The sequence below is a fragment of the Gorilla gorilla genome, chromosome X (genome assembly GCF_029281585.2).
Source record: "Gorilla gorilla gorilla isolate KB3781 chromosome X, NHGRI_mGorGor1-v2.1_pri, whole genome shotgun sequence".
NCBI classification, from domain to species: Eukaryota; Metazoa; Chordata; class Mammalia; order Primates; family Hominidae; genus Gorilla; species Gorilla gorilla.
In genome coordinates this window covers 115,458,267-115,475,221 of record NC_073247.2, presented here as the reverse complement: position 1 = coordinate 115,475,221, position 16,955 = coordinate 115,458,267, and the positions used below count along the sequence as shown (strand labels likewise).

At 39.7% G+C, this 16,955-nt stretch overlaps 1 protein-coding gene across 12 annotated transcripts; it reads left to right on the top strand.

Annotated features, from left to right (window-relative positions):
• The first annotated feature begins 675 nt into the window (after window positions 1-675).
• On the top strand, window positions 676-13,292 carry MORF4L2 (mortality factor 4 like 2). Of its 12 annotated transcripts, none has more exons than XM_004064615.4 (5): window positions 680-822; window positions 3,533-3,622; window positions 4,064-4,112; window positions 10,194-10,295; window positions 11,741-13,292. In XM_004064615.4, the coding sequence occupies exon 5, from the start codon at window positions 11,765-11,767 to the stop codon at window positions 12,629-12,631; it is 867 nt and encodes a 288-aa protein (XP_004064663.1). In that variant the 5' UTR covers window positions 680-822; window positions 3,533-3,622; window positions 4,064-4,112; window positions 10,194-10,295; window positions 11,741-11,764; the 3' UTR covers window positions 12,632-13,292. The 12 variants fall into 12 exon arrangements, with proteins under 12 accessions (XP_004064652.1, XP_004064663.1, XP_004064659.1 ...); XM_004064619.4 differs by having other exon boundaries at window positions 697-822; window positions 10,174-10,295; XM_004064614.4 differs by having other exon boundaries at window positions 697-822; window positions 10,143-10,295.
• The last annotated feature ends 3,663 nt before the right edge of the window (window positions 13,293-16,955 follow it).

The following is a 16,955-nucleotide window of genomic DNA, read 5'->3' as shown; positions in this document are numbered from 1 at the left end:
TTGATCCAGTAGTGCTCATCTAATAAGGACTTGGTGATGAATAAAAAAATCGACGTGAACGATATAACACAGCATCTAAAATATATAAAGCATACAAAAAAACTGAGGATCACAAAACATAAATCATTTGCCCAGGGTACTGAGACTAAGTGGTGGAATGAGGTTTACAATTAGGTCTCTTTCTCTTACTCCAAAGACACAATAAAGTTTACCAATACCACTACAGAAAATTGGGTGCAAAAACACATATCTGATACAAATTTCAAGAGCAAAGGAAAATCAGTTTTCAATACCAGGATCCAAGTTTTACTGATGAGTTCTTATCTATCTTTACTGACGGAACAGCTATCTGTATTTTCAGTTTGGGTGAGTTGCGAGCATTTGAAAAGGTCAGTGTTTGGGTCATTCATTAACTCTTTGATTAAACAAGGCAAGGACAAAAGAAGAGAGGGATGGAGAGGGGCCTTTTTTTTTTAATCCAAGGAGAAAAGGAAAGAAATGAGCAAAATTTTTTGGATCTTGGGTCACAGTCCCCTGCCTACTAGTGCTATTTACAGAAGTTGATTTTATTTTTTCCTAGGAATGAACGATATCCATGATGCCTATAGATATTACCGTTCAGCAAATCAGAAAGGGGAGGGGGGAGGGAAACAAAATCCCACAATCCCAGGGACCAAACAGCCAATCCTTTGCTGGGATTTGGCGGCATCTAGTGGCAGACTCGAGAGGTATAAACCTTACCCACAGAACTTTCTGGAAAATTAACAGTGCGTATTTGCCTGAAGAAGGTCAGTGTGCTTGCTTGGAGATCAGGACGCAAAGGTAAGAGCGCCTCAGTCGCCACAGAAATCCGGAGTCCCTAACGGAGGGGAAGGCTGTCGTAGATAGATATTCTCATAGGAAAATTGTATTTGTGCCAAGAGAACTGCATGCAACCTTGAAGGGAGGGGGGAGGTGTGGAAGAGGGGAGGGAGAACGATACTAGAGAACTTGAAAGAAGCCTCCCTTTGGAGTTGCTAATGCGGCGATGGAAGGGTTTGGCTCTGAATCATTGGAGGGCTGTGGTTTACGACAGGATTTTGGCACAGAGGAAAACGTAGGAAGTATATTTTTAAAGTAATTAAATCAGTACGGAAAGCCAAAATATTTCTGACAGTGCCCCTTTATCTGTTATTGTCACCTTTCCTTAATTATTTATTTTCCTTTTCATTAGAACATTTTCATATATAATACAGAAATAGATAACAACCTGCGCGCAGTAGCTAACCCCTCCCTGCACCGCCCCCACCATCACGCACGCGCGCGCGCCCGCCGTGGCTCTCACCAGTCCCGACGCCAGGGGCGCACGCCTGCGCAAACACAGCACCTCCCGCGCCACAAGGGCCGGTCACACAGCAACCCCAGGGCCACGCGAGCCTGCCCGCGCACTAACACACTGGCCTTAATGCCTTGCGCCCGTTGCACTCACGACCCTCACTTGCAAACACAGCAGAACCCCCACTGCGCCTTTTTTTTCCGTGTTCGGGGAGTTCCGCCACAGGACTGGGGGCGTGGCCCCAGATTTGACCTCGCGCTTCCCCACTCGCGGGAACCTTAGCTCATTTCCGCCTATTTCCGCAGGCCACGTAGACACTTCCTCTCCCAGTGGGGGGGAAAAAAAGCACAAACCCATAATGCCTCCCTGCAGGAAAAAAAAAAAAGGAAAAGGAAAAAAAAAACCTTCTGGTCAGAGGAACTCTGGGTCGTGAAATAGGCCACGTGAACATTCTGCCCTGTAGACTTATGACCCAACGGCTGTCACGCTTTTGGAGGGCGGGCTAAAAAAAAACCTAAGAGGGCGAACGTCATTGGCCGGAACTCGCACTAACAGAGGAAGAGGATTGGTTTGCTGTAGACCTTAACAGTGAAGAAGCAGGTTGCTAGCACCCGCCTTTACTGCGGCGAAGTGTCACTGCTGACGTGGGGGTGGTTGTCCAATCATTTGGTTATGGAACATTCTAAAACTTAGACAAGACGATTGTGATTGGCTGAAGGGCATACGCCCTCCTCCAGGGTGACGTGTCTGCCTATGGATATCAGTTGCCAGAGAAACCTGGCTTTACTATGGCGGTTGGAGGAACGGCAGTGATCACACGTCGGCTGCTGGGAAGATCTGGATTCTCGTTTCAGGTTTCGGGGTGGGGGTGGGGAGAAAGGGTCGATGATTTCCTTTTTTCGTCGGGTATAGACGGGATTACCTAGTGCCTTCACAATCGGTCAGAGCTGGATTCAGATTCCTGCTCGCCAACGCCCAGCTTGGGCAAGGCTCCTGTTCTTTCTGTGTCTCGGTTTCCATGTTTGTAAAATGGTGATAATAATAGTATCTACCTCAGAGACGTGTACTGTATAATAGTGCGTATAAGGCACGTAATGTGAAGCCTGGCCCCTGAAGATATTAGCTATTGTTATGGAGATAAATAATACGCGTAATAGAATGAGAAAAATTATAAATTATATAAATTCGCTAATTGTAGTGCCCTTTCTGCCATCAACTTCTTTCCTAGAATAAATTAAAGATAAAATAGATACATCAATTTTTACCAATGAAATAATTTGTTATTTGGGAATTGCCTCAAAATATCAGAGATTGTAATTTTCGTATATCGAAAAGTTAAATAAAAGGTGGGGGGGGGAGTGCAAGAAAGAAAGAGATGGAGAACGAGAGCGAGCTGGAGATGAACCACATGCGATGAGTAGGCCTTGTTTGGATCCTGAATCGAACACACCAACTGTAAAAATATGTTTAAGACGCATCGGGAAAATTGGGACACGGATTCGATATTTGATGTTTTTTAGGGAATTGATGTCAATTTTTTTAGGCGTCACAGTAGTATTGTGATTATGTTTTCAAATTGTCCTTTTTTGTAGAGACATACGAAAATACGGATTAAATAATGTCTGGGATTGGCTTCTAAATACATTAATGACTAGGATTTGCTTCAAAATAATCTCAGCGGTAGGGGGAAATGGGGAGGGGTATAGATGAAACAAAATTGGCCCTAAATTAATAATTTTTTTTGCTGAGTGATAGGCAGTGGGTTCCGTATATTAATCTGCTTTCCTTGGTATACGTTTAAATTTTTCTATAATAAAATACAGAAGTCAGATATTCCGGTGAGCTTGAAAAAGTCGGGGGTGGGGGGGGAGCAGTGGGTGGGGTTATAGATGAAACAAGATGGCCTTCAGTTGGTAATTGTTGAAAGCTGGATGATGGATTCGTGTAGGTTTATAATACTATTTCTTTTTTATTTCATCCATTTGAATTATATTTAAGGAAAAGTTAAAAAACAAATTTGTCAGAAATTATACAAATGTACAATAAATTAAATTTGAAAATGTGGCCACAAGAAAGGAAAAAGAAACACTTGTACATTATTTATCAGCTTTGGTGTCCTTTGTGTGTGATGAAATTGCATTGGCTGATGTAGAAGAAAGCCATATCTCATATCTTTTTATTTTATGTTCTTTCTTGTCCTTTTGTTTGACCTTCTAGGTCACCATCAGAAAAGCTAAGTTTGCTGTATAGTGAGGATCAGGAGATCTGATCCTGATTGCAGAACCTTCCCTGATTACAGAATCTTGGGTAAGTGCCTCCCTTCTGGCCTCAGTTCTCAAACAGGATAATACCACATAACCTTCCTAACTGTCCAGGAATATTTTGAAAATTAATAAGCTCCTATCTGGGAAAGTAGTCTAAATTCTGAGAAGGGAAGGGTGGAGCTAAGTCCATTGGTAGTTCCAGTATAGAAAGTGCATAAGCAACAGAGGGCTTTGTAATCTTATATCCCTTGATAAAAGATACTACAGTCAATCCCCTGTAGTAGTTCCACAGTTCCATATATTACATTTTTCCTTGGAGCATCCTATATGCAGCGTAGTTTAGTGGTTAAGAGCAAATACTTACTGAATTTAAATCCTGGCTCTGCCACTTAACTATGTGATCTTGGGCAAGATATTTACTCACTTTATACCTAAGTTCCTCGTATATGAAACAGAGATGATAATAATAGTTCCTACTTCATAGGATTGTTGAGAGGATTACATGTAAAGTACCAGGACAGTGCATGGCACATGTAAGTATTTGCTTTAATAATAATTATGGTTCTGTTAGTCCTGATAATCTCATGTTTTATCTACACATTTACACCTACTTCTAAAAGCAGTGGATATATTTCTTTTTGGAATTGTGTAAAAAAAAAAAAATAATTAATACCGTTGGTTTCTCTCCTCATTTTCCAGAAGCAGCAGTTACCACTAGAACTGAATTCCGAAATTATGACTTCTGGCTTGTCTTAACAATCTAGAAAGGTTTTAAATATATTGATCATATTTATTTATGAGGGAATTTCCAGGAGCTATAATTTTAGCTAGCAGTTCAAACCAAATTTATAAATAAGCAAATCTTTTCACTGAATATTCAGTCTGCTAACAGCTTTTGTATCATTCCTCCTTTGTCTCAGACTTAAAAAAAAAAAATCTATTACATGTAATGGAAATGTTTCAGGATCCAGAAGAGAAAATTGATACGAATGTCCTGATACGGTATATGTGCATTTAAAGGTTTATTCCAACAAAATGTTACTCACACTCTTTTCTGACACATGCATACACAGAAGATGTTAGCATTTGCAGTCTGATTCCCAAATGGCCCATTGCTTGTGTGGAGAGATGAAGTAGGGTTTGAAGGTTTTTCAGCCTTTTGACAGCTACATATGGAGTCATTGTAATTTCCTTTTTTTCTCCCTTCTGAAAAGTAGGTTTCGGAGGAGGGCACTGCCCTCCTGGAAGAGATGCATTAGATCGGTAGGCACAGAATACCTTTACATGAGACCATTTAGAGAATGATTAGGGGCCAAAGGTAGGGGGTGGACTGTTAAGCCAACAGGGACTCAGAGAAAGCAAGGGTAAGGGTGACCTGAAATAGAGAAAAAAAAGCCTCACAGAGGAAGAGGACCTTGACCTGAGCCACAGAGGATGGGTAGAACTTAGAAGGAGGGAATGAGCCCAGTCTGAATGATACGTCTACAAAGTATACAATATGCAGTGATGATTAACTGAAAAATTGGGCTGGCCATTTGTGAGATCCATGAATAAAAGTAGATCAGAAAGTCAGTGTGAGTTTTAAATATATATATTTTATTATAAAATGTTAATCACGTAATATGTGAAATCACTATTGATAACCTTTTCTATTGGTCCTAGTGTTTTGCTATTTAAAATAATACTGCATCAAATATTCTTAGTGTAGCTATCCATTTACAAGTGTTATTTTCAAGAGCAAAATTTATGCCTTTAAACTATGATAATTAAATTAATACTGGTGAGAACTATCAGATATACCACTGTGACAGAAGAGATGGCCTAGAGACAGTGATACCTTTAAAAGGTAAATAATTGCTGAGCGCGGTGGCTCACGCCTGTAATCCCAGCACTTTGGGAGGCCAAGGCGTGTGGATCACGAGGTCAGGAGTTCAAGACCAGCCTGGCCAAGATGGTGAAACCCCGTCTCTACTAAAAATACAGGTGGGCGCCTATAATCCCAGCTACTCAGGAGGCTGAGGCAGAGAATTGCTTGAACCCAGGAGGCGGAGGTTGCAGTGAGCCAAGATCGCGCCACTGCACTCCAGCCTAGGTGACAGCGAGACTCCGTCTCAAAAAAAAGAAAAAAAAAAAGTTAAATAATCAAAAATCATTCAGAAGAGAGTACCTTAAAAGACCCATATACCTCTGAGAATTTAGAATGTTACAAAACCGTATTTCATACCAATGAGGAAAGGATAAACACTTCAGTGATGAATATTAGAAAAAGTTAGTTATACATTTGAGGAAAACTATAAAAGTACCAATAATGAGTAGGAAATCACTTCTGCAGTATTTTTGGAGCATTTTCCTTAAGCATGACATAAAAGCCAAAGGTCACAAGGGAAAAAACTGATAGATTTGTCTGTGATATTGAGAGATGTATGCACATATACATACAACAGTCATAGTAAGACACCATTAGACAAAAGAAAGTGATGGTTTGGAAAAAAATTTCCAACATAAAATAAAACTAATATTTAATTATTAGAAAATAATAGCAAACAACCTGGTAGAAGAGAGAACAAAAATATTCATATAAGATAACGTGACCATTGAATGTGTGAAAGGATGATATCACACAAATTCAAATGAAATTATCTTACTACATGTTAGATTGGCCCAAGAAAAGTCGCTCTCCTTTTTTTTTCAAAAAGATGTTTTTCCAGTGTTCTTGAAGTCATGAAAAAATGAACTTTTATATTTTTTTAGGAGTACAAATTAAAACAGTTCTTTGTGAGGTGAATTTGGCTCTATCTCATCAAAGTTATAAATAAGCAAATCCTTTCGCTAAATAGTTCCTCTTGGAATATATCCTTCAGAGGTACTTAACTAATGCTCTAATATTTGTATGCACTGATGTGCATTGCAGTATTTTTGTAATAATGAAATATTGGGAACAACCTAAATGTTCAGAGACTGGTTATAGTACATAACATTATAGAATGTGTTATGAATATTAAAAAGAAGAGGTAGGTATGTACTGACATGGAAAGATGCCCATGAGAAGTGAGCAAAGCAAGGTGCAGAGCAGTATGGATCTCACCTTTGTCAAAACAAATTAAATAAATGCATGCTATATATTCACATACCTATGTGTATAATATACACATTGAGTCTTTAAAGTTACATTTTATGTGAATGTGTACATGAAAAGATTTGAAGGCATACATGCTCACTCAGGATACTCCTAGGATTGGGGTGGGAGAGGGGGAGGTGATAAGGGAAGAATGTTCACATCTTTATATAATTTGTTATCTATAGTTATAAAAAGGAAATATAAATGGTACCACAAGATCTAATTACTTGAGGTGAACGAAGATTGTCAGTTCATGACTTGCAAACTACTAGATGGATTAAGGAGTTAAAATATAAAAGAAATCTATCAAAATATTTGTTCTTAATTTTTAAACTTAAAAATGAAAGGAAAAAAAATTTTTTAAATGATCCCCAGTACTGGCCAGAGCATGAGGCATAGTAAATATTTTTACACACTGCTTGTGGGATTAGAAATTGGCACAACTTGTGCAGAGGGAGTAATTTGGCAGTGTATTGAGAGTGTTCTATCTCTTGACTCACTAAGCCCGCTTCTCAGAGTCTTAAAGGAACAATAGGAAGCGAGGGCAAAAAAATGTTTACACAAAATATTTTCATTGATTATTAAAGAATATATTGGTGGGAGGTGTGCACTGGATATTTCCAGGGAAGGAGTGGCTAAGTAAATTAAGCTATGCTCATTTGACAGAATATCTATTATATGACTCAAAATGGATGCATATAATAACCTTAACATGGGAAGATTATTGGTTATCATAGTAAATTTTTTAAAAGGAAAAATCTAAGATTTGATAGCCCTTATGAGCTCACCTCTGTTTAAATGTATTGTTTATACAGAGATTAAACTGGTGTAAAATTAAAGATAGAAAACTAAGACAAACATAATTACAAATGTGTTTTCTGAATTTCTGGCTTACCCTAGAGCTGACCAGTAGGGAACAGGTGGCAAAATAGTTGGTGACTGTTGTCCCTAAATTTGTGCCCTCATTTTCTCCATGTGTTGAGTCACAGCCCCCTCCACCCCAATCCATAATTATATACCCACCAGGGACCAGTGTGACTTCCAGAATGGTTTTTGTCCAGCTTGGCTCTACTTAATGTGTTTTACACAGTCTGGTTGGCACTAGGTCATGTTGCTTTCTTTAGGTGGTATTTTCACTATCATCCCTTTGTTTTATGGAACCTCTGCACTATGAGCCCCAAGATGGGCTTTCTGGATTTACTCATGCAGGTTCAGTAACCCTAATCTGAAATGCTCCAAAATCTGAAACTTTCTGAGTGCCAACATGCCACTAGTAGATGATTCCACATCTGACCTCATGTGACAGGTGCAAAGAAATGTTTAAAATACTGTATAAAATTACCTTCAAGACCATGTGTATAAGGTGTATATGAAACATAAATGAATTTCCTGTTTAGACTGGGGTCCCATCCCCAAGATATTCTCACGCATATGCAAATATTCCAATATCTGAAACACTTCTCGTCCCAAGCATTTTGGATAAGGAATACTCAACCTGTATTAACAATTCTCTGAAGTCTTCAGATACTGTATCTGGTCTGTCCTGGTCACAAAGCAATTCTTTTAGAAACATTATTCTGGTAGCATGATAGCTTACAATTTAATGCCATGATACACTGGCCACTATCACCACTGTCTGATCCTTCACAGGATGTGTCTCCGTGTCCCTCTCAGCCAGAAGGTTTCTGATTCCCACAGGGATCAGTCTCCATATTTACAAATTTTGATGCTTTCTGAAGACTGACTTTACCCTTGAATTTCTGCTCAAAGCTTTGTGCTTTTTCAGTTAGAGGATACTGTTTGCTTAGTGAAAGTACTAGCATCCAGGCCTTTCTTCCCAATAACTGGCTTTCCTGGTTCAGGGATCTAGTCTTCAAGCATGCATGCATGCATGCATATTTATTTATTTGTTTGTTTGACAGAGTCTCACTGTCACCCAGGCTGGAGTGCAGTGGCACGATCTCCTGGCTCACTGCAACCTCCATCTCCCAGGTTCAAGTGATTCTCCTGCCTCAGCCTCCCAAGTAGCTGGGATTATAGGTGTGCACCACTATGCCTGGCTAATTTTTGTGTTTTTAGTAGGGACAGGGTTTCACCATGTTGGCCAGGCTGGTCTTGAACTCCTGACCTCAAGAGATTTGGCCACCTCGGCCACCCAAAATGCTGGGATTACAGGCGTGAGCCACCGTGCCCGGCCTTGTTTTCTTTTCTTTTCTTTTTTTTTTTTTTTTTTTTGCCCACAGGTGCTACTAACAAACATTTCTTATCTCTGATTTTCTTCTCAGAGCCTCCCTGACACCTGCCTACACAGTGTTAATGGCTACAGAATGGCTGCTGGGCTTTTTCTGTGGGTGAAAGTTGTAGTTACTAGAGAAACCTGGTTTAAGGCTAGTCTACAATCATCCCTTTCTCAGAGGTTACCCTGATTTTAACAGGCTGGTATTTATCTGTCTAGATATTTCCATGCACATTTATAGACATCTGTTTAAAACACACACACAAATGACAGCACACTCTTCCTAAAAACTATTTCACACTAATGCTTATTTCTCTACCTGTACTCTTTTTTTTTTTTTTGGAGATGGAGTCTCTGTCGCCCAGGCTAGAGTGCAGTGGTGCGATCTCAATCTCAGCTCACTGCAACCTCTGCCTCTCGGGTTCAAGCGATTCTCCTGCCTCAGTCTCCTGAGTAGCTGAGACTACAGGCGTGCACCACCATGCCCTGCTACTTTTTTGTGTGTGTGTATGTATTTTAATAGAGACAGGGTTTCACTACGTTGGCCAGGCTGGTGTCAAACTCCTGATCTCGAGATCTGCCTGCCTTGGCCTCCCGAAGTGCTGGGATCACAGGTGTGACCCACTGCGCCCGGCCTTATCTGTCTCTTTAAGATCCTATTGCATTTGGGATCCTGTAGTATTATGCCACCTGCCTATTTACCTAATAATATATATTGAACATCTTTCCATGTCAGTACACAGATCTCTGCTTAATTCATTTGAATGTTCTTCTGTAGTATTCATACATAATTTATGTTATCATTTTCCTATTGAAGAATAGGTAGGTGTTTTCCAGTTCTTCAGTATTGCAAACACCACTACATTGAACATCTTTGTATCCATGTGCACATATTCCCGCAACATACTGTGCTAGCTGTTCAGCCACATCACCTTTATGAAATTCTCACAGGAACCTGTGAAGGCTATAGCTAATTTGCCACATTCCACAGATGAGAAAAAGGCTGAGAGAGCTTACATGTCTTGCCTGAGGTCTCACAACTCATAAATGACGGAGCCTAATTGAAGTAAAGATCTGTCTGACAGCAGAACTCAAGTATTTTCTCTGATACCACGATTTACAATTGTGGTATATGATTCATATATGTGTTTAAATGTAAACATATAAACCACATGTTTATAAATTACTCATTTTTTTTCTTTTTGTTAGATGATTTCACAAAAGTTCATCTTCATTGCAGATACCTGCCTTTCTTTCTAGGTTGTATCTCCCACTTCACCCTTCTAGACCATCCCAGAAGATCTATAAGATTTCATCTGGGAAATCACTAGGAGTTCTTGGAAGGGAAAGAAGGAAGATTGTGTAAGTCAAAGGAATTGTTTCCTCTGTCACACCATAAGAATAATGGAAGACTATTTTTTGCATCCTTATCTTACTAGCACCCCCTGCTGCACTTTACACTGTAGATTATACCTTTTTCTTCTTGGAACGCTCATCTTCTTTGGCATCCAAAATAACATTCTTCTAATTCTGTTATGGCTACTCTTAACATTTTTGTTTCATTTGTGGTCTCTGCGCATCCCTTAAATGCCTTTCGTCCTTAGGTTTTCCAGAATTCCATACTTGAAGTTGTTCCTCTCCTCCCTGATTTCATTGGCCCTCGTAGTGTCCACTACCAGCTATGTGATGTTACTCTCAGATCTCCATTTCTGGCTTTTACTTCTCACCTGAGCTTTATTATTATTTTTTTTTGTTTTGGGTTGTGGGGTGGGTACCCAGTTAGCTGGACAAAACTGAGCTTTACAATTTTATGTTTAACTGTACATCTCACACACAATAGGCCCAACACAACTTTTCCTCCAATCCATTTTCTCCACCTGTAAATGGAGGAGTGTTATCATTTGGTGATAATACTAATGACCTAATCACCCATACCTGGGAGTCATCACTGACTCCTCCCTCACCAATCTTTTTTTTACCTTCTTAAACAATCACTGATGGTGGTGTCATGTACCATTTCTTGTGTCTGCTCCCAAACTATTTTGTGCCTATAACTGTCATTATACTAACCTTATTGTTTTATAATTGTCACTTTAGATATTTGGATCTCTAGCAACTACCATAGTACTTGTCCCAAAGCAGATATGCAGTAATGTATAATGAAAAACTGAATAGATTAATGAATGGATGAATTACCTGTGTTCTGTAATTTTATTTCTGATTCCAAACTAAACCCTAAATTCAGTGCTTTTATTAAGTTCATTAATTACCCAGGCTTGAAATTGCAGATTCCTCCCTCCTTTGGTTACTATATTCTTCATGATTTTTGTATTCTTCAGTTTCTCTTGACTCTGTCATCATCCTAATTCAGGCCTTTCTGGACTGATACAAGAACCTTTACTGTTACTCATTTTGCCCTTAGTCAATTAAATATAACCTTCCCTATTCCATATTGTCATTTCTCCTGTTCAAAAGACTTAAATTTCAACTCCACTGTCTTTTATAGTTTTTTATTTAATTCCTTCTTTCTTGAAAATTGCTTTCCTATCTTGTGAGTGGCATCAACAGTAATTTATGGGTAGTTGTGATGAGTATTTGGGTGAAATGAGAGTAGTGGCTGGTAGTGAGGATCAGAGAGAGGGAAAGGAGGTAAAAAAATAAAAAATCACTTATAAAGGGTCCTGAAACAGGATTTGAAATGCAGATTTTAAGGGAGTTAGACTGTGTTATTCTCTGATGGGCCTTTATGAAACATAGTTAAAGGTTGCCATAGAAAACAACCAAGTAAAATATTTTATATATTACAGTGGTTGGAATAAAAACAGGGTTGAATGAGTTCCAGAAAGCAGGGTTCTCAACCTCGTGGACAGCAATCTGCAGAAGAAGAGAACTTCAAAAAACCAACTAGAAGCAACATGCAGAGAAGTAAAATGAGAGGGGCCTCCTCGGGAAAGAAGACAGCTGGTCCACAGCAGAAAAATCTTGAACCAGCTCTCCCAGGAAGATGGGGGGGTCGCTCTGCAGAGAACCCCCCTTCAGGATCCGTGAGGAAGACCAGAAAGAACAAGCAGAAGACTCCTGGAAACGGAGATGGTGGCAGTACCAGCGAAGCACCTCAGCCCCCTCGGAAGAAAAGGGCCCGGGCAGACCCCACTGTTGAAAGTGAGGAGGCGTTTAAGAATAGAATGGAGGTTAAAGTGAAGATTCCTGAAGAATTAAAACCATGGCTTGTTGAGGACTGGGACTTAGTTACCAGGCAGAAGCAGCTGTTTCAACTCCCTGCCAAGAAAAATGTAGATGCAATTCTGGAGGAGTATGCAAATTGCAAGAAATCGCAGGGAAATGTTGATAATAAGGAATATGCGGTTAATGAAGTTGTGGCAGGAATAAAAGAATATTTCAATGTGATGTTGGGCACTCAGCTGCTCTACAAATTTGAGAGGCCCCAGTATGCTGAAATCCTCTTGGCTCACCCTGATGCTCCAATGTCCCAGGTTTATGGAGCACCACACCTACTGAGATTATTTGTAAGAATTGGAGCAATGTTGGCCTATACGCCCCTTGATGAGAAAAGCCTTGCATTATTGTTGGGCTATTTGCATGATTTCCTAAAATATCTGGCAAAGAATTCTGCATCTCTCTTTACTGCCAGTGATTACAAAGTGGCTTCTGCTGAGTACCACCGCAAAGCCCTGTGAGCGTCTACAGACAGCTCACCATTTTTGTCCTGTATCTGTAAACACTTTTTGTTCTTAGTCTTTTTCTTGTAAAATTGATGTTCTTTAAAATCGTTAATGTATAACAGGGCTTATGTTTCAGTTTGTTTTCCGTTCTGTTTTAAACAGAAAATAAAAGGAGTGTAAGCTCCTTTTCTCATTTCAAAGTTGCTACCAGTGTATGCAGTAATTAGAACAAAGAAGAAACATTCAGTAGAACATTTTATTGCCTAGTTGACAACATTGCTTGAATGCTGGTGGTTCCTATCCCTTTGACACTACACAAGTTTCTAATATGTGTTAATGCTATGTGACAAAACGCCCTGATTCCTAGTGCCAAAGGTTCAACTTAATGTATATACCTGAAAACCCATGCATTTGTGCTCTTTTTTTTTTTATGGTGCTTGAAGTAAAACAGCCCATCCTCTGCAAGTCCATCTATGTTGTTCTTAGGCATTCTATCTTTGCTCAAATTGTTGAAGGATGGTGATTTGTTTCATGGTTTTTGTATTTGAGTCTAATGCACGTTCTAACATGATAGAGGCAATGCATTATTGTGTAGCCACGGTTTTCTGGAAAAGTTGATATTTTAGGAATTGTATTTCAGATCTTAAATAAAATTTGTTTCTAAATTTCAAAGCAAGTAATTTGCAGTGTGCCTTTCATGTTACTGGTTGGTATTCTGGTTATTGTAGAAATAAGGTTGGTATTCTGTGGTTATTGTAGAAATTTTAGAAAACATAGTAAGAACAAATGCAAATAAGAATCATGTAATTCTACTGGATCATTCAAGGTCCCAGCAAATAAATGGGACTCAAAAATGGGTGATTTGAGGAGAGTTAAAGAATTTTTTCCCTGAGTTGCCACCAGAGGGGTAGGGTTGTGGTGTATATTAGCTGGCTCAGGCTGCCATAAGTACCTCAGACTGAGTGGCTTAAACAATAAGTTTATTTTCTCACAGTTCTGGATGTTGGAAATCAGATCAAGGTGTTGCCAGAGGATTTTTTTGAGGCCTCTTTGGCTTCTACATGGCCGTCCTCCTTGTCATCACATGGCCTTTTTCTGTGTATCTGTATCCTAATCTCTTGTAAGGACGCTATTCATTGGATTAGGACACACCCCAGTGACCTCATTTAGTTATCTCTGTAAAGACCCTATTTCCAACTACAGTCACATTCTGAGGTATTGGGGATTAGGACTTCAACATGAATTTGGCGGGTGTGGGGAGGGGTGGGTGCACAATTCAGGGCATAACAGTGTTACTACCCCTCTGCAAAGGAGACGAAGCGGGGAAGGGACGGGAGGAGCAGAGGGAAGGAAGGGAGGGGTTACTGGAATGGTATACAGCTGTGTGGAAAGGTCCACCTGACAGTAGCTGTAATCTTCAGGATGCAGTCAGCTCACAGCGACCCTGAGAAGAGAAAATGCAATGAGAGGGCATAAATGCTTGACTTTGCTCTCTTCCGAACATCGCCTGCTGGGTATTTCCCTTTGTCCAAACTGGAAGCCAGAGGGCAAGGAAGACCTTTTGTATAGTCTGTGTTGGTAAGTGTGGGGGACACAGAGCAGGAAGGAGAGTAGATGGTGGGGAGGGGGGCGGAGGAGGGTGGTTGCGGGTGATGAGTGGGAGGAGGACAAATGGGAGATACCTAGCACACACCTGAAATAGTTAATACTTTACCAGATATTCTTGGAATTATGTGTATACGTAAATATTTGTAATAAAGATCATACAACTTTTTTAAAACAAATTGGGATCAGATCATATGTATGGTGTTCTTTTTCTCCCCAAACTGATATACAAAGGAAGTTCAAGGCTAATAAAACTAGTTTATTTTTAAATGACTTAATGAAAATAAAACATGAAAATGGAAAAGTTCTGAGAAAGAAAACTAAAGAGAAGTTGCCACATAGAAAAATTTGTTATAAAATGGTACTCTAAAAGTGTATTTTGGGCACCAAAACAGATCAGGGTAACAGAATGGAAATATCTGTGTCTGTGTATGTGTGTTTAACTTATTAGTTATGTTAGAGGTAATATTTGAATTAGTAGTGAAAGAATGGGATAGTCAAAATATTTGAGGGGAATGTTAGATCTTTTGCATTACACTTTATTCCAAAGTACATTCCAAACGAATTAAAGATTTATATTTGATAAGTGAAACCATAGATTGTTTGCTTAAAATGAAGGATATTTTATCATCTTGGCTCAGATGACCTTTCTAAATATTAGATTATTGACAGGATGCCTACAGGAAAAGGTGGATAGATTTTAATACATAAATACTTTAAATAACTTTATTATAAAACAACATGAAGGGAATTATTAGGCATGCAACACAGTAGAATAGTCACAACACATAAATACAAATTGTTAATATCTTTAAAATTTAAAAAGAGACAAGGGAGATAGGCCATAGGTGCACATAGGCTAATTTTGAAAATAACTGCAAATTGCAAGTAAACAGGTTCATTTTCCTTAGACATAAATACTTAAAATAATGAAATATTTTCTATCACTGTTGTCATCCTCCTTGCAATAGGTGCTAGTAAGTTATTGAACATGCTTTTAGGTGTCTAGCCAATACATTGTCAGAGTAGCAGAAACCAGGCTACGTTGTAGGCTGGCTGCATTGTGACCATCACACCATCATGTGATGACTAGACCCATCAGGTGTCGATTATTCTTCCCCAAATTCTGTACTGGGAGAGTGGCAGGAGAAAGGATCAATGTAAAGAAGAAAGGAGGTTTGACAATTATATGCAGCCCATTGATTACTGAACCTAATTATCAGATCTCTCTAACACTGGTACTTAGCACGTAGAAGTTGCTCATTAAATGTGTATTCAATGAAGACTACTTAGACTTTGCGTCTTAGTGAATACTTCATTTAAGTAGGCAAATCCCTGGTGTCAGATGGCTGAAATGATTCAAATTGTGCATTAGTGAATGATGGGTGACCAGATGGGCAGGCTTGGGGCCTCTCATCCTCATGTCCTCTGTGGAATCTAGGGCCTAGCCAACTAATTGAATTCTTGACTCCTATCCCATTAAGAAGACAGTTGTAAAATAGCCCACGATACTCATGAAAACATTCCAAAAGAAAATAAGGATTTGTTAATGAAATTTTGAATAGGAGGCCTACCAAACAGATATGGATCTTAGTTCACACCCTTGAGCATATAAGAAATGTCACATTTTCAAAGCGCCTTTAAATGAACATAAATATGACTCTGATATCCAAACCCTAGCATGCTAGTGGGAAATCCACATCGCTTATTACTGGGGATTCCTCATCTCCATTAGTTGTACAGGCATTCTATGGTCTTATCTAGCACCAAAGCCTGAGGAGATCCCTGCTGTCTTCAGCTGTCTGTCCACACTGGTTAGGGATGAGGTGCTCATTTACTGAACTGGCATGGTATCTTCAGATCCCTTGTCCCTGCTGCTTCTATCCAACCCTCTGGGTAGTGGAATGTTTGCCAAGACTAGGCAACCAGCTTCCCCCGGCCCATCACAGAGTCTTCTTTGGGTCCTGATATGGAGAAATGCTCATGTCTCTGCCACTGAAAGGAAGTATAGACCCTGACCTCTATTCTCTTGCTGCCCTAAAATGCCCTCCATTCCCATCCAGGGACATCTGGCTTGATTTCATCAATGAATATAATCCTTTTCAGAATATATGGGCTGGGCACAGTGGCTCGTGCCTGTAATCCCAGCACTTTGGGAAGTCGCAGGAGGATTGCTTGAGGCTAGGAGTTCAAGACAAGCCTGAGCAACATAGCAAGACCCAATTTCTACAAAAAAAAAAAAAATTAGCTAATGTGCGCCTGTAGTCCCAGCTACTTGGGAGGCTGAGGTGGGAGGATCCCTTGACCCCAGGAGTTTGAGTCTGCAGTGAGCCATGATTGTACCACTGTAGTCCAACCTGAGTGACAGAGCAAGACCCTGCTTAAGAAAAAAAAAAAATCACTGGCTTCAAGCAGCTTCTACTTCCAGATCTGCCACAAATCTCCCTCTCTTGGATCTCTGCTGGAAATGAGAGGAGAGAAAAATATAAGAACACAATATACGTGTTAATATATATTTCTCTTTCTTTTTTTAGAGACGGTGGGGTCTCACTCTGTCACCCAGGCTAGAGTGCAGTGGTGCCACTATAGCTCGCTGCAACTTCGAACTCCTGGGATCAAGGGATCCTCCTGCCTCAGCCTCTCAAGTAGCTGGAGCTAAAGATGTATGCCACCAAGGCTGGCTAATTTTTTTGTTGCTGTTGTTTTGTAGATGGGGGTCTTACTATGTTGCCCA